This window comes from Choloepus didactylus, chromosome X (assembly GCF_015220235.1).
Source record: "Choloepus didactylus isolate mChoDid1 chromosome X, mChoDid1.pri, whole genome shotgun sequence".
In the NCBI taxonomy this organism is placed as follows: Eukaryota; Metazoa; Chordata; class Mammalia; order Pilosa; family Megalonychidae; genus Choloepus; species Choloepus didactylus.
Genome location: NC_051334.1, coordinates 7208639 through 7236149, shown reverse-complemented (window position 1 = coordinate 7236149; position 27511 = coordinate 7208639). Strand labels below are relative to the sequence as shown.

General features: G+C 48.1%; 1 protein-coding gene across 7 annotated transcripts in view; it reads right to left on the bottom strand.

Annotated features, from left to right (window-relative positions):
- Positions 1-806: 806 nt before the first annotated feature.
- CLCN4 (chloride voltage-gated channel 4) overlaps positions 807-27511 on the bottom strand; it is an 88330-nt gene continuing 61625 nt past the window's right edge. For all 7 annotated transcript variants that reach the window (XM_037822061.1, XM_037822064.1, XM_037822066.1 and 4 more), the window contains 5 exons: positions 25267-25812; positions 21937-22123; positions 20575-20973; positions 13756-13972; positions 807-4193 (listed from right to left, as the gene is read on the bottom strand). In XM_037822061.1, coding sequence (XP_037677989.1) covers positions 4103-4193; positions 13756-13972; positions 20575-20973; positions 21937-22123; positions 25267-25812 — 1440 coding nt within the window. In that variant the 3' untranslated portion in view covers positions 807-4102. The remainder of the gene's footprint in view (positions 4194-13755; positions 13973-20574; positions 20974-21936; positions 22124-25266; positions 25813-27511) is intronic.

Here is a 27511-nt window from a genome sequence, read left to right as displayed (position 1 = left end):
TTGGAGGTTCTATTAGGTAGAGACATGCTCTGAAATCGGGATCTCTTCTCTTCACAACATACTTGTCTCATTCTTAAAAACAGTTCAAGATTTAATTGTTAATAAGGTGCCAATGTTTACACAGTGTTAAAATTAAAAAAAAAAAAAAGCAAAAAAAAACAAAAAAAACACCCCGCATTGCCATGTGGCCGTTCCAATGCCAAATGTGAGTCTAATCTCATAAAAGTCGCACGTGGCCTCATTCCCGGCACACCTTGGACGGCAAATAAATAGTTATTTCAGGGTCGGTGAGAATCAGGTCTGCTTAATGTTTCCCAAGTTAGATATACAGGCTCTTGCCTCATGTAAATCATTTCAAAGTTTAGAAGCTTAGTCTGATAAAACACTGCCCACGCGAAATGAAACTGAGGGCATTCCTTTACCATTACGTGGTAATTCAGAAGATCTCCTCCTGGGCTTCCCCATCTTTTCCAGCTCAGCATCTGACACAGAAAAGTGAGCAGAATTTGCATAGGCAAGTAATTCAGAGTAACCAGTTCTCACCTAAGCGAAACAAACTGCTCTAACATCTTCAGTTTCTGTGACTTACTACGGCCTGAAATATACCTATTTACACATCTTCTCCTTTGTAAGACCTTTGGGAAAAAAATACTGAATAGAAAACGTTGAGACCACCTGGCTCTAGTAACAACGAAAATGGAATATAGAATGATTTACTTCTAGCCCATTTACCCTTCTCTCACCTCCACGCCCACCTCTGCACGCCCAAGGGATGCGCTGAAAAACACTTGGAAGAAAGCTGCACGTCACTTTCAGGGCACCCTTTATTTGATGTCTGTCTACAGCACATTGCCTTAGTCAGAGAATGGGAGGCAGAACAAGAAACAGGTTGACAATGTCTCCTTAGAGAACTTCTTTTCACTCAGCATTTATGTTTTTTACATTAAAAACAGATTCAGAAAGAATCAGGGAAGTTTTACAAATGTCAAAAGCCTGTGGTTCTGGAAAAGAAAAAAAACCTTATTCTGAAAAATGTTTGTTTCACTTACACATCCAAGTCATCACATCACCAGGTAAAGTGGACCGAAGTTCTGCATTTGGATATGGCGAACACCGTCAGGATCCCTGCCCGGGCAGGTTTCTGAGTGACCCCAGAGTGGCGGCACGTTCCCCGCAGCCTGCACCTGCGCCCCCGAGCCAGTGGGCCAGGGCCTGCGTGGCCGAGTCGGGGCCTCCTGCGAGGGAGCTGATTCGGTGGGGGAGTCCCCACCACGGCCTACCCCATCCCACCCTTGACCTTAACTCGGCCTGTCTGACGCCGGTCATCCCTTGAGGAGAGGCTGAACCCCACGGCAAATTAGGGGCCCTGCTTGCAAGAACACAAGGCTGGGTTATTTAAGTGGAGTGACACTTCCAACACTTTTCCATGAACTCCAGACCATCCCTGTCCTAAGCACTGGGGATGCAGACACAACTCCCAAATGTCCCCTCTGTGACCTTGGTGCAGAGTCCATCGCCTCAGCTGGAGAAGGAGCTTCTGAGGTTTGACTGCCCTTTGGCTATCTTTTCACTGCCAAGTGTTCCCTTTGGAAGCCACTTGTTTCAGCTCAAAGGGCCTCCTGGATTATATAAAGCCAGGCTGTGACCAATGCCCATGTCCCATTGCAGGCAAGATCTGAGGAGAGCCACGCGGGAATAAGACAGAAACCCCACAGGGCGATCTTTGACTTCTTAGAGTTTAGAGTTTAAACTCCAGGAGACGCATGCTTCACTTGCAAAGGTTCTATGGAAACCCCAATAACAAAGCTCCCAGCGCTCATTAGTGACATGCGGTGAATGAGACCAGGAGCTTCATTCCATTTTAGGACCAAAGATCAAATTCTTTCCTATCGATTGCACATTTCCACACTGGAGTGGTTGTTTGATCTTTCTGAAGGTGCAGTTACTTACAGACAGAAATTTCCCTATAGTTTGTCTGACTTAAAATCTTTAAACCCAAAGAATATATATTTCCTCCCATCAACTAGAAGTTTTGTAGAAATCCACTTGCAGCTAGGTTTGTATGCAAAATGAACTGTTTTGTTAGGGTGAAGGTGGCAGAAACTCTGGATGCTGCCTGGAGAGTTCTATGTGAAGTGGGAGAGAGAAGTGGGAGTGGGGGGGAAGGAAGGTTAGAAGAAGGGTGTTGGCAAGGGGTGGGCAAGAAAGGGAAGGTAAGGAAGGTAAGAAGGGCGAGTGGGACACAACAATGGCATCTGATGCTACGGACAAATTCCCTTCCCAAGGACCAATCTCCCTTCCTTATTAAGAGAATCTAAATGTCATTCAGAGAATAATGTGCCTAGCTAAAAAATTCCCCTCCCAGACTCACGTGCAGCTAAGGGGAACCTTGTGACGGGATCCTAGCCAACAGCTGTAAGCCGAGTGTTTCTGGGAAAGCTCTGTTTCCTGACATAGACGCTGCACCTTTTTACTTCCTTCTTCTGCCTTCTCTCTGCTTAGAAAGCAGACTTGATACCTGGCGGTGCAGCAGCCATCTTGCAATGATGAGGCAGTAAGCCAAAGGACAAAGAGTAAGGATGGTGGAAAAGAAATACCAAAGGAGTCTGTACCCTCGATGATATTACTGAGACAGCCTTGGAGGGCCCACCCCTCTCCCACCCCAGGTTTCTTATTCAGTGCATCACTGTTCATTGGGTTCTCCAGTATTCAAAGTCAAATGCACATCTAACTGATCCGTCAATAGCCAATGACAATGAGACTGAAAAGGATGAGGACAAGTAGGAAAAAAGGGAGGGACAAAGACTAAAGGGCAAGTGGGATACAGCTTACACACATCATTCGACAGTGGGCGTGAAATACAGCTTAATTCCTTCCCGCAGAAATGACAGAAGTCCTGTCTAGAAGAATAAATGTGTCAGTGGGTTCAAATACAGAGATGCCCAATGCTCAAACTGACCGTGGAAAATTGAACTCTGCCCCTCTGCGCTTTGACTGCCCGTCTGAAAGTGCATGCTCACACAGCAGGGCGCGAGGCTGTGCATCCCACAGAGAAGAGAATGGAACTGATTTGGAAGCAATTTAGTATTTCTCTTGCAATCCACTAGGAGGAGCTCCCCCTGAGGACTTATCCTCTCCGCTGCCGTGTTTGATGACATCTGAGTGGAAAAATAACTAATAACACTGGGTGGCCTGCTTTTGACTCTTGTATACTGTTTGGAAATTAAAGCAGGCTTATGGCAAGCTGGGAGCATATAGGCTATGGCCCACGGAAAATGCCAGACTAAGACTTAGGAATACAGAAGCAACAGCAAGCGAGACATGGAGCCACAGGGATGGGAACCAAAGATCAGGGGCATAGAGAGCTTGAAAATAAGGATGCATTGCTTTGTACGGGAGGCAACACAGAGCAGCGCACGATGCTGTAACAGTCTGTTGTGCAATCCCGAGATTCTGGTCTTGAACAGAGAAATGATTTCTTCATGCTTATCATAGCGGGTGTCCCTAATGTTGGTTCAGAAACTGATGGATGAGCAAAATAATAGACTGAAAACAGGAGTGAGAAATGGGATGGTCGTCAGTGGACCTATCTGCATACTTCTGCTTCCGCTATGTTCAAATTTAATTTTTTTTTTTTTTTTTTTTTACCAACAAAGTAAATGTCTTTAGTATGATTCAGTAACATAGCAGCAAAGCTTCAGGAACCAATAAATAAGGATGCTTACACAACAATATGCCTTTGCCTTTTGGACTCGAAGCTTCACACATGGTCTTAAGTCACAAGTGTCAGCCTTGAGCAGGTAGGGGACACGTCTCTCCACTTGGCTTTTTGGTTCCCTGTCCTCAGACAAATCACATCATTTACACCCACCCACACGCCCCCATAACAGTTAGTAAACTCATTAACATGGCTGGAAATTCATAAGGGGTTAGAGTTATTAAATGCCTGCTCATTGATGTATATTTTTTTTAAAAAGGTTTCAACCTTCTTCCCCTCCTTTTCAAACCAAAGTACGTTTCTACTGTCCCCAGCTATGGTTTCTTTATGTCTTTTAAATGACACAGCCGCTGTGTTTTTCTCTGAATAGACGCCATCCCGTTGTTAGTTAAACATGATGGATTCGGGGTCCTGGTTTGCCATCTGGGCCATGTGCCTCAGAACATCCTTTTTCGTGATGATGCCGAGAAGTCTCCTAGAGAAGGAAAAAATAGAGAAAGAAGAGGTAACCTCTGCAGTGCTGACTCATGCCGACCCCAGAACCCCAGTGCCTTTGCATCCTGGGCACATGGGTAGACATTTCCCAGCCTCCTCTGTGGTTGGGTAGGGCCGAGTGAGTGAGCTCTGGCCAATGGCCTGTGGCTGGGGATACTAGATGCCACTCCCAGGTCTCCAGTACGTCTCTCCCACGTCCTCTGTCCTCATCTGCCAGGCAGTGGAGCCCGTGCGAGACTCCAAGGCCACAAAGGATTGACTCAGGAGCCACAAGATGCCAAGACCTCAGTCCCTGAGTGACTGTGTGGAATGGAACCCCCTGCTGCTGCACTCCACATGGGATGGGATGTGAGCCAGAAATAAACCTTTATTGTGTTAGGTCACTGAGACGGCCAGCTTGTTTATTACCGCCATCAGGCCAGGATGCCAAAGACACACTCTTAAACCTCAAGACTATGGTTCATCAACAAAGGCCTTATGGAAATGATCGTCAAAACTTAAAGACCACACCACAGAAAGTTTAAGAATAAGGTATTTTAAGTATAAGAAATTTTAAATATAAGATAAAAAAAAAACTGACTCTATTTTTAATCCTATCTTACCAGAAGGGTGAAGTTTGACATTCGCCTCTGACCACAGATGTAAATTGCCTCCTGTTCCAGAAGAGTCCCTTGTATAGGGCCACCCAGTCTGTACACTGCACAGCTCCAGGGATAACTGTTCACAGACACCACAATTCCAACAGTGCCCCTTGGACTATGCAGTGTACACCTGCACAACCGTTCACGGCAGCCCTGACTGCACCCTTGATTTTATTAAATACTTCCATGACCACCTGCTTGAACAAACCACACCTCCTCAGGTAAGATGGAAAGTTGGAGAGGAGAGGATGTGTACGACCTCTTTGAGAAAAATGAAGTTCCACTGCCAAATAAGTTTGCAAAATGCTGCCCATTCTATCACCCTCAGACCCAAGTAAAGGGGAATGGAGAAGCAAACTACGGCAGTCTCACTCTGGAATACTGCAAAACTATCAAAATGACAAGTTGCTACTCTGTATCTATGGAAAATGATGAAACACAGAAAAAAATCAGAAAACACAAATACAAATGGACTGTTATTTAATTAAAGCCAAATTAGGTAAGCTCATCTCTTATCATTAGATAGTGACTATGAAGACGGAACACAAGTATTCAAAGTCCTATATGGTGCTCAACAAATGATGCTAGGAAAATCTCCTTATCCATATTTTAAGAATTAAATCCCTTCCTTACACTATATACTAAAATAAATTGCAGATACACACTCACTGATTACCACGGCATAAAAATGTCCCCATGCACACTGACAATGACAAACTTAAATGGAGGCTAAATTAGATTAAGTTCTTTTGTCCTATAAGGTAGCCAAAGCACATAATTTAAAAGTAAAAATTCCTTAGTGTTGGTGCAAAAGTCAGGAAAAAAAGAGCCCTAAATACCTATAACAATGCCATTTTTTACTTGATAATATTCTATGTATACATATTTAATTCCCCAGGAGAAAATCAGCCCCCACCCCTGCAAAAAAAAAAAAAAAATACACATACACACACACACACACACACAGACACACACAAGTAAGCTCTGTGTCTGGTGAAACGGGCACTGACCAATGAAGCTGTCAGACCAGGCCTATGACATCTTTGTCACTGACCACACTGGACTTTCAACAGCCTTGAGAAAGTGACTCATTTCTTGTGTCAGTTTCCCCGTTGAGCACACAGTGGCAAGGGGAATACTTTTCCCCACCCCATCTCACGGGAACATTTTTAGGAGCAAAGAAAATAGCAAAAGGGGCTTTTAAAAAGCATGTAATATAGAAAGAATCAGGTATTACAACACTTTGAAAGCAGATTTCATGGCTCTATAGAGATATCAAAAAAAAATGGGGGGTATCTCTTGATGAATGTAGATGGCAGGATAGAATTAGAAAATCAGCATTTTGCAAACCTCAATGTAATCATTAGTTCAGGCAATAATTATCAATGGATGCTAAAAGCATTGGGTAATTGGTTGCTGGAAAACAGAAAATTCACCCAGTTTCAAAGTATCATCCCACAGATTCTGTACAAAGAGAAAAACGTCCCTTTAAATGAAGGGCGCTGGCAATCGCCACCTCATCCAAGTGATGGAGCTGGGCACACACACACAGCCGGACAAGCTGACATGATGACGTCACCTGCACTGAAAAGTAGCCCCTGACCACTCCAACCAAATCCAGTCATGAGGAAGCAACCAGTCAAATCCGGAATGGGAAACAACTGGTCTGGACTCTAAAAAAAAAATCTGTCATTAAAAAAGAAAACGAAAGTAGGTAAACCATAATGTGAACTATGGACTATAGTTAATAGTATAATGATAGTATTGTTTCATCAATTGTAACAAAGGTACTGCACTAATGCAAAGTGTTAATAACAGGAAAAACTGTGTGAGGGGGATGGGGAGATGGGCACTCTGTACATTCTGCAGGATTTTTCTGTCAACCTACAACTGCTCTAATTTAAATTTAAAAAAAGGAAAAAGAAGGAAAGAAAAAAAGGTAAGGAACTGTTCTGGATAAAAGACTAAAGAAACAAAACAACCAAATGCAATGTGTGAACCTTGATGGGATTGTAGACTGAAATTTGAAGAGGGACTGGATACTGTATGATATTATGAGTTTATTGTTAATTTTGCATAATTACAGTTTGGTGCTTATGTAAAAGAATGTCCTTATTCTTAAAAGATGTACATGGAAATATTTAGAGGTGAATTATCACTATCAATTTATGCTCAAATGATTCCAAAAACAATAGAGAGAGAAGGAAAGAGAAACCAAATGTGGGAAAATGTGACCAGGTGAACCTAGGTGAGGACGCATATGGGGGTTCATTGAACCACTGTTTCAACTTCCCTGTAAATTGGGAAAATTGCAAAATAAAACCACGGGGGGAAGTGGTGCCTGCAGGGAGAGGAATAGTGGGAAGGAGGGATAGAGGCAGGAATTTTTGTTTCTCATTCACACTTTCTGGACTATTTGACGTTAAATCCGGTCACATATTACTTTAAATGATTTTCTAAAATGTATCAAAATACAGTACAATTGAATGAGGTTCCATAAAGCAAGATGTTGTTAGACTAACACTGACCAGCTGAGCGTGGGTCCTTCAACTTCCTCTGCACTGAACAGTTAACATGAAACAATCCCATCGAGAATGCTTCCCGCACTACACCGTGTGAAATTCTAGAATTTGTAATAAGACACACAGAACTGACTGAAATAAACCTTGCACCAAAAAATGTTTGTTAAGATTTTGAAAAGACACCGTTTTCGTTTTCCTGGCTGCGCAAGCAAATACCATGCGACGGGTGGGCTTAAACAATGGGAATGTATTTGTTCACGGTTTAGAAGCCGGGAAAAAGTCCAAACCAGGGAGTCATCAAGGTGTCATCAAGGAGGGGTTTTCTGCCCAATCCTGGGCCTCGGCTTCCCTGTCACATGACGATGCCCACGGCAGCCTCTCCTGGCCGCTCCCTTCTCCTCAGGGCTCTGCTGGCCTTCAGCTCTGGCTTCCCCTGGGTGACTTTTTCTCTTTCTCAGTCTGTCTGAATTTCATTCTGCTTATAAAAGGACTCCAGTAAGAGGGTGAGGACCCATCCTGACTGAGGTGGGCCCCACTCTCAATGGGTTCACACGCACAGGAATGAAGCAAGTTGACGGACGTGTTTCTCTAGGGTACACAGCTCCAAGCCATCACACACATCCAAAGAGAACACGTTAACACTCTTCTTTGGGGTAAGAAGCTCTTGGTTCTCTTGGGAAAACCCTCATGAAAATAAATACAGAGAATGGAATCGGGGCCCAACAAGGGCTCTGGTCTCCTCTCTCCAGAATGTTGCTTAGCCCACTCACAGGCTCCTGAAATTTTTCTCCTGATTGGTCTTAGTTGCTTGGGGTCACCTGTCATGGGAAGAGCCCTTTGCACTCTTCCAACTAAAGGTAAAAACTTTCTCAAGGGTGCTATAACCCAATTTCTTGCCAAACAACCCTATTTCTGTGGCTGCAGAAGCTTCTGGGAGCCCCTGTCTCTTTAGAGCTGTCTTTTGGCATCAGCAGACCCAGCCCAGTCCTCCAAACTCAGTTGAGGCATGGCGGAGGCTCAGAGGCCCAGGTAAAGAAGAGAAGCTTCCGCCTAGGGTCAGATAACCTTTGTTTCTGCTCTGATGATTCTAATTAATTGCAATGGAGCAGTGCCACTGGGAGAGTGGCTTTGTCACTGGGAAGGGCCAGGACATAAGGGCAGGTAGGAGTTCCCAAGGCAGGATTCTCTCCACCCTTCCATGCCCAGGAAAAGCTTGCAGCAGGGTTTCTCAAGCTCCCAGCACAACTGGCACTTGGGGCCCAATCATTCTTTGCAGTAGGGGACTCTCCTGTGCACCGTAGGATATTTAGCAGCATCCCTGGGCTCTACCCACTGGATGCCAGTAGCACCCTAATCCCCACCCCACTCCCCAAGTTGTGACAATCAAAAACGTCTCCAGACAGTGCCACATGGCCCTTCTGGGTGAGGGCAAAATCAGCCCTGCTTGAGAACCACTGGCTGGACCAAAACGTGCTGCAATACTTCCACACCAGCTGCTTTATAGCCAGTGTGCTGGCCACCCTGGGACGCCCCATGCCAGGCTCATCTTACTTCTGGAACCCCACTGACCTCCCCACAACCCGTAACTAAAGGGCTCATGTCTGACACCAGCTTTTGGACACTTTCCATGTCACCCCTAGCTGGGAGCTTTCCAACAAGGGTGGGCCTCCCTGGGTGAACAAATAACATGCCACTTGCTGGGACCCAGCCACCCCATTACCTGGCCTTCTCAGCATTTTGTTCAACAGCTATTCCAAAACGCAGGTATTCCAGGACTCTGGATACCTGAGGATGGTGCTGCGTAGCTTCCATTTGCCCAGTTCGACTGTCTGATGTTGCTGGCCCGAGGAGGCTAACTGCAGGGGGCACTGATACCTGCTAGCCTGCGAGTGGACGAGGTGAATGCAGAACAGCAGCAGCCATCAAAGGGGCGAGGGGAGTCTGCAGGCTTGTCTCCCCGGCCAAGTCCCTTGGGCAGTGTCCTCCACCAAAGACCCTGATGTGGCCCTCTGTGCCTGGCTTTGCCCCCAGAGCCGGGTATCTGACTGCTCCTGGGGAAAGAGGGTGCCTGGAAGTGTGCCCCGATGGGAGAGGCTCGGCACCAGTCCCGCTGAACCTTGAGCGCCCTGGCTTACCTCTTCAGGTCTCAGACCCTCATTTGAAAAATAAAGGGAACCCAGATGCCCTCCAACTGGTGAATGGACGAATAAAACGTGGTCCATCCATACAACAGAATAGCACTCAGCAACAAAAAGGAACAAAGTTCTGGCACATGCTGGAATATGGGTGAGCCTTGAAACATTATGCCCAGTGAAAGAGGCCAGACACAAAAGATGCCCTGCCATGTGACTCCATTTGTATAACTGTCCACGACAGGCAAATCCATAGAGACAGAAAGCAAATTAGTGGATGCCAAGGGATGGGGTGGGGGGCAGGGAGGGAGAATTGGGGAGGTGATGGCTAAGGGATGCAGGATTTCTTTTGGGGTAATGAAACTGTCCTGAAATTGACTGTGGTGACAGAAGCAGCACTCTGAATACACTAAAAGCCACTGGATTGTACACTTTAAACAGGTGAATTGTATGGTACGTGAATTCTGTCTCAATCAAGCTGTAAAATAAACAGATAAACAGATCACTGAAGGCAGTGACCCACATGCTTACGGAGTCCTGCTCTCCATTCAGATGCTAGGCATTTGGTGATAGGAACAAAGCACGAGTAAAAGAATCCCCTTATTGACTTCTCTCTCAGAAAGTGTAATTGCAACATAAAGGCAAGAGAACAGGGACTGGAGGTTAAAAATGAGCATCTGCAAGTGTTGGGATCTCGAGTGTCCTTTAAAAACCAAAAAAGGCATCGATTACAGGCTGGCCGCTGATCCCTAGACTAACCCCACTAAGAAAGCCATGACCACAGGCTTTCTTTCGAGTGGCTGTGGGCAGTGGGTCCCCATGGGGGCAGGACCTGAAGGCCATCTTGTGTCGTGGGGAAGAGGCCCAGGCACAGGCCATCTTTAACCAGGGGGCTGTCCCTCAGTGCAGAACGCTCCTTCTTTCTCTCAAACATTTATTTTCTACATAAAAGCCTAGGTCAGATCAAGCCCCTCTAGGAAGTCTGCCCTGGACAACTCCACTTCCATTGGATGATGTCCATGTTCCTCGATGGATGACAAGCTCCTTGACTTTTTTTTTTGGTTTTTATGCTTTTTGAGCCTTCTCCAGTTCTTAGATGCTCAGTAAGATGGTGACACCAACACTGCTTTGAAAAAGCAATGACGTATTAGTGTTTGCTGAGTGACGAGAACTCTACTATGACATCCTCCCTGCCAAAGCAAAAACACAATAAAACACTCCCCTACCTACAGAGGCTGCTTTTGCTTCCTTATCTTCACCACCAGACTGTATCAAAAGATCAGTCGCTTTCCTAAAGCAGTCCTGATAAAACGTCTGTTAAAGTTGAGAACTGTAATGTCTGAAAGTTAAGTTGGTTGCCATGGCACCAGGGACACAGGAGGTCAGGGGCAGCTTTCAGTCCACACTGAAATGGTGCCCTGGTCTGCAACAGGAATTATCACAAAAGAAGAAAGCTGACACCAGCCCAGAAGGAGGCAACATCAAATCCAGCAGGGTTCATTAGGGGCGCGAAATGTCCTATTTGATTTAAATCAAATGTCTGAACTTCCCGTCCCTTGGGTAGCAGTTCAAGTGAATCTGGCAAATTAGAAATGGCCTGCTCTATGCCCAAGAACATATTTGAGAATAGAGCATATCTGGGCTCTTCTGAGAAAGCTGCCCAGTCCGAGCCCCGGGGGCCCACTGAGCAGGGCTCGGCCGAACATCCAGCACCGTCTCCCCTACTCCCTTTTCCTTTCTAGAATGTCTGTAGGGAAAATCTAACCCCTACTCTCTCTCAGCCACTGAAGGCTGTCTAGTCGTCAGCTTCCTGAGGACAGACTCCTCTGGGTTCCGGATCTGGTTTCATGATGACCTTGGACCCCAGGTCCTGAGTCGTCCCATGGACGATCCAGGTACCCGGCCCGTGCAGGCTCTCCGGAGCAGGGAAGGCACACGGAGAGGGGGTGCATCAAAAATGCGAGCTGGCTCAAGAAGAGAGGCCTGCCCTGGCTGAGAGCCCGCCGAGATGAAAGGCCCCCAAACAAGGACCCGTTGCCAGCACTAACGTATCGGCATCTGTGTTTGCTTAAAATATGTGGAGGGAGAGAGAGTGTGATTTTGTTTTCTTGCGGAACATTCCGAGCCAATTTCAGCACCCACATCTTCACAGGAAATCCTCGTGGGGCTCTGCGAGTTGTGAGCGGGCGTAAAGGGCGGAATTTCCTGGCTGCACTGGAAATTCCAATGGTAACTGACATGGGATGATGATTCTAAAGGAAAGGAGAAACTGCTCTACACTTGAGATGACCCGGGTGATCAGAGTGGTATTTAGCCTGAGCGTTGCCAGCCCCAGCGCAGGTCCCCTTCCACGGTTCTCAAAGTGGGGACCCAGGAGCAGCAGCATCAGCCTCACCTGGGAGCTTGTTACAAATGCAAATTCTCAGGCCTCACCCGGGACGGGCAGGATCAGCCCCTCCTGGGTGGCCCTCCAGGGGATTCTGATGCACCCTCGAGTGTGAGAACCACCGAACACCTTTAAAGACCCCAGAAGAAATGTCCTCTTGCAAGACAAGGGCGATTTGTCGGCTATTTATTGGCCCTCCCCTGTACAAGACACCGCTCTAGCTGCAGCCGGAGCTAAGGCGGGCCCTCGCCCTGCCTGCTGGGAGCTCACTGGGCGAATGGGCACACAGACCCCTGGCCGACTCCTGTGGCCCTGTTATGTGGCAGGAGTTTAAAAGGGGTAGGAGGAACCCTGGCTTAGTCAGCTAATGGCGAGCATCCAGGGTCCCTCAGCCTCGGCACGAAGGAGCATCTGGGGTCGGATCCAGATCATTCTTTGTTGTGGTGACTTGGAGGAGCCGTGCCACACCCCTGGCCTCCATCCAATTGATGCCAGGAGTGCCACCTGTCCCTGCAGGGAGGAGGAGGGCAAAACAGGCCGGGTTGGGAAGCACGGGTTAAACTGGAGCGCGCTGGCTCCATCAGAGAGCAAAGCCTCTGGACTCGATAAAGGCCTCAACTACACTGGGTGCCGACGTCTCCACAGCCCACCCCTGCCTCCCACCCTCAGCCCAGAGAGGAATAAACCGGGGAGAAACCCCCAGGCTCCAGGCCCCCCTGACTTAGCCACTCCCCTCCTCCAACTGAGCTGAGCACAGGAACGCCCCCCTCCCCCCAAGGAGCTTCCATCCCGTGTCTTCTCTTTGCATTACTGGCTTCCTGGTTCAGGGCAAAACCAAGCAAAAGCAACACTGCTGTGGCCGAGAGCGTGCCACAGGCTCACCAAATTTCTCAGTACCCCGACAGCATTTGTTTTGAAAATGTGCATTTGTTCCAACCAGAATGAGATGTCGGGGACCAATGTGAGCATAATGCAAATTAAGCATTTGCTTAGGTGTGATTTCTGAATGCAGAGAACTGCACCCAGCGAACTCAAAGGTGTGGGAATAACGAACACACACACACACACACACACACACACACACACACACACACACACACACGCCCCTCAAACACTGACCAGCTACCGCAGTTCGCTTCCGTGTGAGGAGGCACACCCATCCACATCTGGGACCAGAATCTTCTCTCTGATTACAGATAACCCTCCTACCCCTTCACAGGAACTCACAAGCTGCAGCCTTTCCAACACCCACTTCTACCCACAAACTCCAGGTCTTTTCAACATAGAGCACCACATGCATTGGACTTTGAATGCATTTCACAGCCAGTTAACGTGTGTAAAACTGTGCTACCACTTTTATTAGGCCCCTATCTTTTCTTTTATGTGTCACTGATGCAGCTTTTGAGTGTGATGTGCCTAAGCCCATTTTTCCCATAAGCCCTGTGGTTTTGAGTGTGCATTTTTGCAGAGTACTGTGATTTTGAGGCATGCATCCAGCACATTACAGCAAAACCAGCTGTACCTGCCCCCCAGAGCCAAGTACCCTGGGGGCAGCAGAAAGGCGACAGGGTCCCTTCTCCTTTGGCTCCTCCCCTTCAGACTCAGCCCAGGCAGTGGCTCAACCTGGAAGCATCTCCCACCTTCCTAGGGTGCATGGGACGCCCCTGCTCTGAGTTCCCAAGCTCCCCGGACATTTCCCTGGCCACTCACTCACCACAGCTCACTGACGCCATCTGTGCAACACTGCACCACCCTAGTAGGCCGAGAGCACCTTAAGGGCTGAGACCGGCTCTTGTTCATCTTTTGCCCCCCAGTGTCTGGCCGCAGGGCATACTCCATCAACCCCTGTCCTGCTACTCACCCACTGCGCGTCACCAGGCACTGCCGCAGCCCCAGCTTCCGGAAGATGTCCACCACGGTCTCCATGGGGGTGTGGTCTGTGACTGTGAAGGGGCTGAGGTTCAGGATGCGCCGCAGCTTCAGGGGGTGCGGGCTGTTGGCCAGCAGCTCGGGGGGCTCCTCGGTGAAGTACATGATGGAGTTGCTCACGATCCCCTCCTGCCTCTGCCTGGCGTTCTCTAGAACAGGGGCGAGCGAGAGGCCACATAAAAATCCCTTTCTTACCAACTCCCCCCACCCCACAGCTACACATATACATGGCTTCCCTCCACCACCATCCTAGAATCCCAGAGAAAAGGGGCTCAGAGGGAAAACTGCACATTCGGCCAAACGTGATAAATTCGCATGTCTCCTGAACTAATGCCACATGAGGGCCCCCCTGCTGCAACCCGACCGTTCATCGCCAAAGTCTCACAAGATGGGCCTGATCAAGGTGGCTCCTTTAGGTGATTTCACTGCTTCCCTCCTGGACTCTAGGGCACCTACAACAGCTCCGGGCCCTGCACCCGTTTCCCTGACACTCCTTCACCTCACTGTGGGTTGAAGTTTGACATGACAAGGAACCTCACTGAGCTGCCCAGTGACCTTAAACATGTTGTTTCTGACAAACTAACTTATAACCGGCCCCAATGCTATTATATATCCTGAGAGGAACAAGAAACCAATGGGACCGGCCTAGGCTCACAGCCCAGAGATGCTGCGCAATCCCAAATAAGGCTACTGGGGCCAAACAAGTACCCCGAGAAGAGCTGCCCTTTTCCCCCGTGATTTTCCTCTCTTCAAAATGAGCCATTTTGTGGATTTCTCAAAGAAGGACAGTAAAACTGTTATAACTGCAATTAGCCTAGTTCTGTCTGTGGAGAAGGCCACGGGAAAGAAAGCTGAGGAAAAGTTGGCTAAAAGGAACTCATTAGAAATACAACTTAAGGCGCTGCTAGAATCCCAGGCTATTTTAAGTCACACATGAAATAAATCCATCGGTCTCAAGATATTTCTCCAAGGCGATTTTCCTTCTGTTGGAATTTTAATCTTTCTTTTGGTTCGTGGGAAAAGGTTAGGAAAAATGTACACAGCGAGGCTTGCCTTAAAACGGATCCTGGTTTCTATAATACACGTTTTGCCTTCTCAAAAGACTACTATTCACCTACATCGTTCTTCCAAAAATAAAATTCTAGCTGCCTCCTCTAAGGCCATTTACTGCAATAGAGTACTCTAATGGAAACCTGGCAGCATTTGGGCTCAGGCTGAGTGTGAAAAAGGCTCTGTGTTTAAAAGAGGAGCCGAGAGCCCACTGGGCAAATGCCTGCGCATTATGTGGGTCAGGTTAAACCTAGCTACATTGAACAGGATGTGATTCAACCACAAACACCAGCTGACACTGAAGCACACTGTGCTTTCTAAGGTAGATACTGCACGATGCGCACCGCACATGTCTTTCCCAAATCAAGACCAAGTGTGTTCTGTCCTTACACACCAAGGTAGAGAAGCAACAGTCAACAGATACTTATTTGCTCATTTTCATAGGCTCATTGATTCTCTCAAAGTCCCACATAATGGGACCTCCATCCATTTCAATAATCAGGTCAAATGCCAAGCTTGGATCAAGCCATGAACCCCAGTCCAGAACTGATCACATGGATTTGCTGAACCCTTTATAAAACCAAATACGACTTAGTGAACTGTCAATCTACTTGTTAAAATAAATAGCAAGATTATATTTCCTCTGAATCTACATACCAGGCTTGAGGCCTTGATTCTAACAGCAGCTAGGTCAGTAAACTATTGCTCACCAGTGTATTCCCAGTGCCTGGAAAATGCCCGGCACACAGTCGACGCTAAACAGATATTTGCCAAATGCATGTATGAGTCAATAAATCAACAAGTGAATGAATGAAATCAATGAATGAATGAATGAATAGGTCTAATGAATGTCAGCATGGCTGCTTCTGCCTGCCACATAGAACAAAGCCAACTTCATGCAGGAGGCATTAAGAAGATGTTCTGGTTTGCTAATGTTGCCATTATGCAAAATACCAGAAATGGATTGGCTTATATAAAGGGGGTTTATTTGGTTACACATTTACAGTCCTAAGAACATGAAAGTGTCCAAACTAATTCATCAAGAGGACACCTTCACTGAAGAATGGCAGATAGTGTCCGGAACACCTCTGTCAGCTGGGAAGGCACGAGGCTGGCATCTGTTGGTCCTTTGCTCCTGGGTTGTGTTTGAGCTCTTCTCTCTCAGCTCCTGTGCATCCTTGCTTCTGTCTCCCAGGGTGTTTCTCTCTAAGCATCTTGGGGTTCTCTCTTAGCTTCTCGGGGGCAAACTCTGGGCTTCATCTCTTAGCTTAGCATCTCCAAACATCCTTCTGTCCACATCTCCAAGCATCTCCCAGCTTCAGCATCTGTGTCGGCTCTTGAGCTCTCTTAAGTACTCCAGTGAGCCAACCAAGACCTACCCTGAATGGGCGGGGTCCACACCTCCATGGAAATAATTTGATCAAAGGTCTCACCCACAGTTGGGTGAGTCACATCTCCATGGAAACACTCAATCAAGAGGCTCCACCCAACAAGAATGGGTTAAAAGACCATGATTCTTCTGGGGTCCATAACAGTTTCTGGGCACAGAAGGGAAACCTGTGAGATATTCACCACCAAGCAAGGGTTGTAGGCATCAACTGGGGTCAAAGCTGGAGATCTGAGCTGTGCTCTTGGCTACACCGAGAGTGGCAACTGCTGTTGCGAGGCCACTTTGGAACTCTATTATAAAGACTTCTCTTAAAGGTTTCAAAACTTTGGGGGTGGAGGTGCTATCTATCTATAGGCCAAAAGCTGGTAAATGGAAAAAGAACCAGAAAGAAAGCTCTTTCTACTTCACTAGGGTGAACTGTCTACTGGAAAGCTTCATCAGTCCCCAAATGCCTATAAGTAGACTCTAGGAAGCAAGTTCAGGGAGGGCCCAGTCTGTGCTCTGTCTTCTCTTATTCCAAGCCCCTTGGATAGTACTGAAACACGGAGGACGCTCAAGAAACATTTCCTGTACGAAAGGACAAACCAACTACCTATCCAGGGGATGAGCCAGCGCTAGCAGAGAATGGACTCTCAAACCCCAGGAGCTCTTGGGAGCCCATGTTGGAAAAGAAACCAAGAAATGTAGCCTGAAATGTACATTTTAAAAAGATTCAAAAGACAGGAAGGAAATGTACAAAATATTAACGAGGGCCTTCTTGGGTGTTGAGAATGTGGATGACTTTTTTCCCCCTTTTGCTTCTGATTTTTCCAATATTCTATGAGTATGTATTACTTCTACTTTAAAAAAGTGTAACAAATGGCATTTTTAAATGTTTTAACATTCAAGTGATTATAGTGCTTTTAAAACTGTCTTTAATGTAGGAGGTTTGTTGTATATTCTACTACAACTCTATCAGCAGCTACAGCTCCTGAAAAATGATGTTTTATCACATTTTATGAGCATTTGCTAAGGTTATTCAAGTTGACGTTCCACTTTCTAGCTGGCCATTACGTTCACAACATCAGGCGCTGAGAGGGTCCTTAATAAAGTGCTAGGAAAATGAATTTTACAAACTGTGCTGGGCCAGGAAGTCTAGAAAGGTCAGAAATAATCACACATCTGGTAAGCTATTAGAATGGCTTTAGAGCAATTTTGCTCCCCGTCCTCAGGGGACATTTGACAATGGTCTGGAGACGTTTCTCGTTGTCACAACTGGGGGATGGTGTGCTGCTCCTGGCATCCAGCGGGCAGAGCCCAGGGATGCTGGTCAACATCCCACGATGCACGGGGCAGCCCCCGCAGCAGAGAATGACCCCACCCCAAATGTCACTAGTTCCAAGATGGAGAAACCCTACTTTAGAGTAACTGTTATTTTTAGGTCGGTAATACCCTATCATCCTGCTAATTGAAAATGCTTCCATAAAGCAAATGTAATTAATGAGAAAGATTATGACCAAAAACTGGAAGCAACCACTGGGATGGTCAGTACAAAGATGAAGTTTTGATAGAAAAATACAGACTACCTACAAGACAAAGGCAAACTCTTGTAGGACAAGTCACCCCTCACTGAGGCATGGAGAAGCACCTCTGCATATGTTTTAACATCCCTGGCAGAAGGACACAGATGACGCCACTCTTCTCTGGGGCCTAGTCCAATAATTAACCGCCCTCCCCAGCAGAAATCTCTTTATCCCTGACCTACATATCTTGTCCTGCAGAACTGACACCCCTCTTTGTGTTCAGTCCTTGATGTAGATCCTTTTCTGCAAGTAACCACCTTCCCATGCGGGAGAATCATTATTAAAGCATGCGCTGGACCCAAAAAATGAGAGTTCCCATAACTTTAACTTTCCATTCCTTTAATCATCTTTGTGGCTTCCCACTGAGTCCACTCTGCACCCACACACGCTTAATTGCAGAATTCGAGACTAGAAGAGCTTGAGCCAGGCTGAGCAAAGAACGAGCCTCGTTTTAGCCGAGAGCAATGAGATCTCAAGTCCACTTGCCAGGAATTTGAGCAAGGATTACAAACAGCCCCGCGTATTAATATGTGACAGTGAAGAGGGCCACACTTCCTAGGTGGGGCTAACTGCTCTCTAACAGGCACGATGGCTGTGCTTTGGCATTCCAGAGACAGGATGAAAAAATGAAACATTTTCCGCTTCAGCATGAGCCGCTGTTACAAGGAAAAGCCTCATCTACCATTCTTTGCTCATAATCCAAACTACCTGGGAGACTTTTGTTTTTGCTCTCAGTTCTCCTGAAGGTGCAATTGGCACGGGACAGGTACTGGCTAAATGCTGATGTCAGAGCTCAGTATTCAGGGAACAGCCTATCGTTCTGCAAATGCAGGTCATGAATTTTCCCACCAGAGTACAGGGATTCTTCTATTTCCACAGATCAGGCAAACGGCTCTTCCGATTGTGCAGTGCTAAATACTCCACGTAAACAGCAGCTTCTTGTAATGAGTGTGACTGAAAGCATATAGCTGTTCCTCACACGGCGTGTTGCCTCTTCAGACGTTCCAAGCACAGCTTCCGGGAGCCTGCTCGGCTGGCAAGTGTGCATTTCTCCTCTAACAGCTTGATGACAATCACGGCCTCCCACTTGATTACAGTAATGGGTTTCGGGGAAATCAGCACACTATCCCAGCAGGTGTGCCCGGAGCCCTACCACACATAATGAGTCCCTGACATTTATTACTTTCGTTTTTAAATTTCTACTTCTGCTTAAAAGATTTTAGGGAGTGAATAAATTTTTTAAAGCCTGCTGATTCAATTATTTTAAAACAAACCCAACCCTACTAATACAGTTCAGAAGAACTCAGTATTTATGAGACAATATTTATGCCTAAAGGTATCTCTCTGTTCTACCACAGGATCTCTAATAAAGAGAAGCATCACTGGATGCTTAACCAAAAATTTGGGAGAGACTTGCTAATTTGGGAGAGACATGCTATCAATGTCTAAAATATAAAGTCAATGGAGGGGGCAGGTAAATAAACTTGAGTGACAAGTTAAAATTAGAGGGTCTAGCTTGTTTAATCTTATTTTTGTAAAGCCTTTGATGAAGCTATTTAAAAGATACTGAAAGAGCTATTTAACCCTGGGAAGAGGTTTTATGAATTCAAAGGAAGAGCCTTAGAAATGGGCAATGAAAGGCAGGGATCGGAAAAGAGCTGTCTGGTGCATACATACCAGAGAAAGCCCTAGTGAGGAGCTTCAGGAATGATCTGGAGGGTGGGCGGTGCAGTAAGATCAGCTAGCACACTCCCGAGCCCTGGCACGGGCCCAGCTCCCATGGAATACTGCGAAGTTGTGCGGGGTCACGGAGCAGGGATGCTGTGTGGGAATGCGCTCACACCCACAGACAGGCTCTGCTGGTCCCGACCCCTGCTGCACCTCAGGTCCCAGCGGGCCGCCACCCCGGACCCTCCCAGGCTCCTCCTTGCTCCCCATGACCCTCACACCCAGGCCTCAGCCCATGGCACCCTTTGTCTTGGGAATCCTTCTACCTCCCACTGTCCCCTTCCAAGGCAGTTGCCCTAGGCAGATGGTGCCCACAGGCTGGTTTCTCTTAGCAGCCTGGCTTTGGGACACCCCACTTGGCCATCGTCCCCTTCCCTCCTCCCCCAAATCAGTGGTACAGCTGACTTCAGCCAGGACATGGAGAGGAAAATAAGTGCACAGAATGAACTCTCAGCGATGTCTGCTCGTTCACCCAGATGGGCCTCTAACTGGTGGAACAGCACATAATGTAATAAAGTGAAGTGAAAGGCTTGGGCGGTGTGGCTGGAGGTGTCTGGGGTCAGGGGCCTGCCCGAAAGCCCATCTCTGAGGCCAGTCCAGGCCCACCTCTTCTCTGCCTTCTCAGCTTCAGGGGCAGTAGCCACAGCTTGCCTCCTGGCGGAGTTGGACCCAGGAGGCCACTTGTCAACATGACGGTCATTTGATAAGCCAAGAATGCCTGTCCCAAGACTTGGGCTTAAACCCTTGTTACTCCCGGTGCGTTTGGGGACCAGCAGCATCAGCATTAACTGGGAGTCTGTGAGAAATGCAGAGTCTCAGGTCCCACCCTGAAACTACGAAGTCAGGTTCTACGGCTTAACCAGATCCCAAGGTGATACAAAGAGGCATTAAAGCTTGAGAAATGCTGGCTTAAAGCCCAGAGACCTTGCTACATTCTCCATAACTTCTTGGATAATTTGAGGGGTACAAAGGCTGCTGCTTGTCACTTAGGAAAACCTGAGCTTCCTCCCCTTTTACTCACTTATTGCAAGAATCAGTTCTCTCCTCTGGGCAAACCCAATGAGGCGCTCGGAGTCTCTGGAGACCACCACGGGGAAGCCGTTGTAGTCGGTGTCCTTGATGAGCGTCTCCACATCCTCCACTGTCATGCTGTCCTGCGTGAGCACGGAGAGCGGGGGCTCCCCCCGCCGGGGCCGCATGACGTCGGTGGCCAGCGTGCGGTGGGTGAATTCATCCTTCACATCCAGAAACGGGTACCCGTTTAAGTGGATGTGGGCCTCGTAGATGCCTTCCTTCCCAAAGGCATCGGCCACCCACTTGCTGGTGACAGCTGCCGCCATCAAGGGCACAATGTACTCCAGGCCACCCGTTAACTCAAACATGATGACCACCAGAGACACCGTCATCCTGGTAACTCCGCCTGCAACAGGAGAGAAGAGGAAAGTTCTGAAGCTCAACTCCGGACTGTCATGAGGCTGTGGGCTGGGGAAACTGACAAGCTATACATTTTCTACATGTTTATTTGGTCCGAGGAGACATCCCTAACGCCCATTCTTGGCTCTCTGGAACAGACCTGCCTTCCATCAAGGAGCTGGAAGTCACATCCAAGCGGGAGGCTCTGCTCTCAGGAGGGACCCTGGGTTGTCTACTCACCCAGGGCCACTTCCTTTTTAGGGAGTGGCTCTGTGTGGGTTATGCTGGCTTCTGACACAGCTAGCGTGGCTCCCTCCTGGACAACCGCAGAGATTTTTAGGGCTGTAAGGAAGGAACACAGCCACCCTTGTTACCGGGGTACTTGCGCCCCTTGGCATTCAAATGGAGAATCCATCCTGACTCCTAACGTTCCAATGAGGTTAGACCAGGGCTTGTCAACCTCAGCGCTAGGGACACTTGAGGCCACATCATTCTTTGTGGCGGGGGCTGTCCTGGTGCATGGTAGGACGTTTAGCAGCACCCCTGGCCTAGGAGTACCTCCCTCTCAGTTGTGACAACCAAAAATGTCTCCAGACATTGCCGGATGCAGAGAGCACCCCTGGTTGAGAACCACAGTTCCAGCTGATATAACCACATGTTGGTGGAGACTCCTGGGTTCCTGAATGACTGGGTGGAGAAGAGGCCTCTGCCAACTCACGTTAGATAGAGCTAAAGAGAGATGGAGCTCGAGACAGAGATGCCCAAAGCAAGAAACAAGCCTTTGGTGTGCTAAGGCTCTGAAATTTCAGGGGTTTCTTGGGGCAGCAGCACCACCCAGCCGATTCTGAGTAATGCAAACACTCGAGTCCATGTCCTCCTTCCTGCCAGTCCTCTGTGCCAGCTTGGACTTTGTGGTCTGCTCGATCTCACCTGCCCCTGCGCCCCACGCCCGCCCTGCTTGGGGTCGTACCTAGGCAGGCTGCAGCTCCCACCATCGCATAAAGTCCCGGTGTGACGCAGTCCGCGCCGGGCCTGCACCAGTTCCTGAAGATGATCCAGTCGTGGTGGTGGTAGGCCAGCTGCTCCACACCCACGCCCACCATCCGGCCCGCCATGGCCCCCACGGCCATGCTGGGGATGAAGAGGCCCGAAGGGATCTGGGGGGGCACACAGAAAAGCGGCATGAGAGAAGGAGGCCCAGTGCCCACTCCACAGAGCCCGGTAAACACGGCCCCCCTCAATGAGCTCACATTTATCTCTAGTCTTCAAATCGGGTCTGCCGGGAAAAGGGGGCACAAGGGATTTTACCTGCTTGGTCAGATACCGACTATAACTCAGAGAAAGTGCAATTTTACACTTTCATTTCCACTCCTTCAAAAGCTGGCCCGGTTTGCCTGGTGCGGATTAAAGAATGATAAACCCTGCTGCAAATAACATTCAAAGGGAGCATGTGTCACTGGAGACACTCGCCACTTTACCTCTCCCCTTGCCATGTCATTCACGTTGGCTTTTAAAATTAAATGTCAAGCCACAGCATGGAAGTGGGAAAGAAAGGCCTGCTCCTGCTCACGGGTGAAATAAAGAAACTGAATGCAGCCACCATAGATCTCCCGAAAAGCATTTCAAGGGCTTCCCATCCTCTTTAATACATGGCAGCTGTACGCCTGTCAGAGGCAGGGGACACAGTCCCTCTTCCCAACAAAGCCCATTTTCCTGAAAGCACACTGAACACTTAAAGCCAGGTCAGAGGCAGCAAAGAAATTGACCATGTAAACAAAAAGATCTTGGTGGTCGCCTGTTTTATATTTTGCTGGGTGAAAACACATTTCCTAGCGATCATATATGTGCCACAGAACACATCTGACTCTCCGTGTTCACTGAGATCACATGGGATCACCGATCCTGAGCAGAAACTCCATTTCCGTCTGCCCCAGGCTGTTGTCGATTTGAGGATGGAATCAGGTCTGTAATCTAACTGAAGTTAGGTTTGGATCCTCGTGTGTGATTTCTAGTGACTGGGACGTTCTTTAGGACACCCTTCCTTTCCAAGCATGGCGGTTTGAAACTGTTTTGGACCCCAGAAGAGCCAGGATCCATGTGACCCACCCAACTGTGGGTGAGATCTTTGATCAAATTATTTCCATGGAGGTGTGGACCCCACCCATTCAGGGTGGGTCTTAATTAGTTCACTGGAGTCCTTAAGAGAGCTCAAGAGCCAACAAAGATGCTGATGCTTGGAGATGCTTGAAGATGCAGACAGAAGGATGTTTGGAGATGCTAAGCTAAGAGATGAAGCCCAGAGTTTGCCGTGGAGAAGCTAAGAGAAGACCCCCAGACACTTAGAGAGAAACACCCTGGAAGAAAGAAGCAAGGACTCAGAGTTGCTGAGAGAGAGGAGCCAAGAGAGAAGCCTAGAGACATTTTGGAGAAAGCCATTTTGAAATGCAACCTGGGAGCAAAGGACCAGCAGACGCCAGCCACGTGCCTTCCCAGCTGACAGAGGTGTTCTGGACTCCATTGGCCTTCCTTCAGTGAAGGTATCCTCTTGATGATGCCTTAGTTTGGACACTTTTATAGCCTTAGAACTGTAAATTTGTAACCTAATAAATCCCCTTTATAAAAGCCAATCCATTTCTGGTATTTTGCATAATGGCAGCTCTAACAAGCCAGAATGCCAAGCTTACCCTTGCTCCCCAGCAGCTTAATGCCCCCATTAACTCCCAAGTAGACCTCTCGAAGCACAAAAAGATGCCGTGAGCCTCTTCCACAGACTCACAAATAAATCCCTTTGCCAGGAGATGACCAATCAGGGATGGTGAGCTGTTTAGTAAAGTCCACCAGCCCTTGCTCTTAAGGCAAAAATTCAAGCTCCTATTTGACCACTACACATTCAGATACCCAGTTTTCTTTTTTTAAAAGAACCGATTCCTTAAAATACCACCTCAAATAATAGTAACGGAACACAACAGGAGTTTCTCTGGAAATGATCCTGGAGGCTGGTTACACAAATGTACACTTCTCTGTATGAATGTTATCCTTGAATTAAAACGGGCACACACACAAATCAATGACAGCAGCACTATTCCCAATAGCCAAAGGTGGAAGCAACCCAAGTGTCCATCGACGGATGAATGGATAAATAAGCTGTGGTCTCTCCATATGATTGAATATTATTCAGCTGTAAAAAGGCCTGAAGTCCTGGAACATGCTTCAACATGACGAACCTTGAGAACAGTGTGCTCAGTGAAAGAAGCCAGACACAAAAGACCACAGACTGTATGATTCCATTTATATGAAATCTCCAGAATTGGCAAATCCATAAGAGACAGGATACACATTAGTGGTTGCAGGGGCTGGCGGGAGGAGGGAATGGGGAGGGACTGCTAGTGGCTACAGGGTTTATCTGGGGGTGATGAAAATATTTTGGAACTAGGCAGAGGTGGTGGCCGCGCAGCATGGTGAACGTACTGAGTGCCACTGAAATGTACACTTGAAAATGGCTATTTTCACGTTATGTGAATTTCAACTCAATTTTTTTTTTAAAGGCAATAATAATGTCAGGTTCCCTTAGAGAAAGCTCTTTATGAGGAGCTGTCAGAGTATGTCTGAACCGATTTGAACACAATGTTCCAAAAGACAAGTTAAAAAAAAAAGAAACTGCCTTCCCCCTGGCTTTAGCACCAAGACTAACGAAAGCCTGTCGCATCCGGTGAGCTGCCCGGCAGGAGGGAAGGTGTGCAGGGAAGCATTGCGCGGTGGCCAGCTGTGCCCAATCAGCTCGGCCGCTGTCCGTACCCCACTGTGCAGCGTACAGCCACAGGCACGGGACTGGTGGCCTCTGTGGCGCCCCACAGTGGTGTGCTCTCAAGGGCCAGGTCGCTGTTTGGGGGCCTGCATCCTTGGGGCTTAGCAGGGGTCCTGGGACACGGGTGAGGCTCAGTGCACGGGAACTGAACCATCTGGGCTCTGTCCACCACCTGGCACCACCCAGCCAGCAGGTGAACCTGTGGGCACCACCTGTTCTGGGAACAGGATGAAAAAGCAGGTTCAATTCCCAGCTCTGCCTCCCATAACCTGTGGGGCTGATGCAGCCCCTGAAGCTCTCTAAGCCTGAGCTTCCTCACTTGTGAAATGGGATCAAAATCTCTGCTTCATGGGATTGCTGTGAGATTTAAAAAAAAAATAAGTAAAGACTCCCAAGGGCCCAGCACACGAGAAAACATAACAAAAGTCAGTCTCTAGAAGGGCATGGGTTGCGCCACCTGCCCCAGCCCCCACCATCCTTCTTCCCTTCACTCACCTTCATGCCAAAAGTAAATATGGTGATGACGATTTTGAAGATGAGCGCCAGGGCCAGCTGCCACATGGCTGTGTAAACGCCGAGCCCGGCCGGCCGGTCTGGAATGTCGTCCACGGGCCTGGTCATGTTGGGGTCATTGACGTAGTCACAGAGCTGGGAGGACTCGAGGGCCCCACAGTCATTGAAGAGCTCTGAAATGAGCTCGCTGGTGCTCTGGCGCGTGTAGGGGTTGGGGTACGCGACGATTGCGGTGACGGCGGTCACCATGATGACCTCCAGCACCGGGTACTTGCCCAGCTTGGTGCTCTTGCGCCGCCTGCACCAGGCAATGTTACAGCGGATGAAGAATGTGCCCCACAAGCCCCCGAAGACGCCAAGCAGGATGAAGGGGAAGAGCTCGGCCATGTACCAGGGCGTGTGGTACTCCACGTAAAAGAGAACCAGGCGGCTGTTCCCAAAGGGGTTGATGGAGCGTAGGGTGAAGGCCGCCACCAGTGCCGCGAAAAACGACCTCCACAGGGTCTTCAAGGGGAAGTAGTAACTGACCTAGGACGGACAAACAGGACGTTAGATGCAGACCCGAGGAGAGCTGCTGTGAGCCCCGGCCCCGGGTCGGCCACCTGCTAGCGCCTGCCACCAAAGACCCATTCTCAGGCCAAAGGTGGGCAGAACCTAGTGCATAAACCAGGTTTAATTATGACCAAACACACCAACAAAAATATCTAAAAATGTCAAAAGGTAGAATGGGCACTGATCAAGATTAGATTGAGACTTTTTTTTTTTTTAAGAAAAAGGAAAGTGTTGACTCCTGATTTTGTTGATGGTACTGAGACCCTCCTAAAAGCAATGAAACCTCTGGATTTGATGCTACAAATGACCGAATATATCAGGGGTCAGCAAATTCCAGCCCACAGACGAATTCCAGCCCGCCAAATATTTTTGTGCAGCTCATGAGCTAACAGTGGTTTTTACATTTCTAAATGGCTGGAAAGGAAAGGAGAATAGTTTGTAACACATGAAAATCATACGAAATTCAAGTCTCGGTGTCCATTAAGAGAGTTTGAATGGCACAGGCCATGCCACTCCTTGGCGTGTGGCCCACAGCGGCTCAGAGGGCACAGAGACTGTGGGGCCCACCAGGCCAAAAATATGTCCTCTCTGGCTGTCCTAGTTTGCTAATGCTGCAGAATGCAAAACACCAGAGATGGATTGGCTTTTATAAAACGGGGATTTATTTCGCTACACAGTTACAGTCTTAAGGCCACAAAGCGTCCAAGGCAACACATCAGCAATCGGGTACCCTCACCGGAGGATGGCCAATGGCCTCCGGAAAACCTCTGTTAGCTAGGAAGGCAGCTGGCATCTGCTCCAAAGCTCCGGCCTCAAAATGGCTTTCTCCCAGGACGTTCCTCTCCAGCAAGCTTGCTTCTCTTCAAAACATCACTCCCAGCTGCACTCCCTTCCCCCCCCCCCCAGTCAGCTCATTTATATAGCTCCACCGATAAGGGCCCACCCTGAATGGGCGGGGCCACGCCTCCATGGGAACATCTCATCAGAATCATTGCCCACAGCTGGGTGGGGCACATTCCAAGCAAATCCAACCATCACCAAAACTTCTGCCCCACACAAGACTACAAAGATAATGACATCTGGGGGACACAATACACTCAAACTGGCACATTCCACCCCCTGGAACCCAAAATGGCATTATCTTTCCAAATACAAAATACATTCATTTCACAAAAACTTAAATCATTTCAGTAACAAAAGTTAAGTACAAAATCCCATCAAAATCAGTTTAGGCTTGGTCAGTTCTAAGGCATAATTCCCCTCTAGCTGTGGATCTGTGAACCTAGAACAAGTTATGTGCTTCCAATATACAAAGGAGAGACATTCATAGGATAAACATTTCCATTGCCATAAGGAGAAACAGTAAGGAAAACAGGGTTAACAGGAGCAAAACAGTTCCTAAAACCTGCAGGACAAACTCCATTAGATTTCAAAGTCTGAGAGTCATTAACAAAACAACGCTGCATCCTTGGGGCTTGAGAGAGCGGGAGCCTAACCCTTCCTAAGGGCCTTTTCGGCAGCCCTTTCCTCTCCAAACACTTAGGTGAGTGCTCCAACATATCCACACATTGGGGAGACCACCTTCTCGGCCCCACCCTCCTCAAACATCGGGGCAGCTCCCGGATTCCCTTCCATCTCCGGGACACACGCTCAACCCCTTCAGAACAGTGTGGTG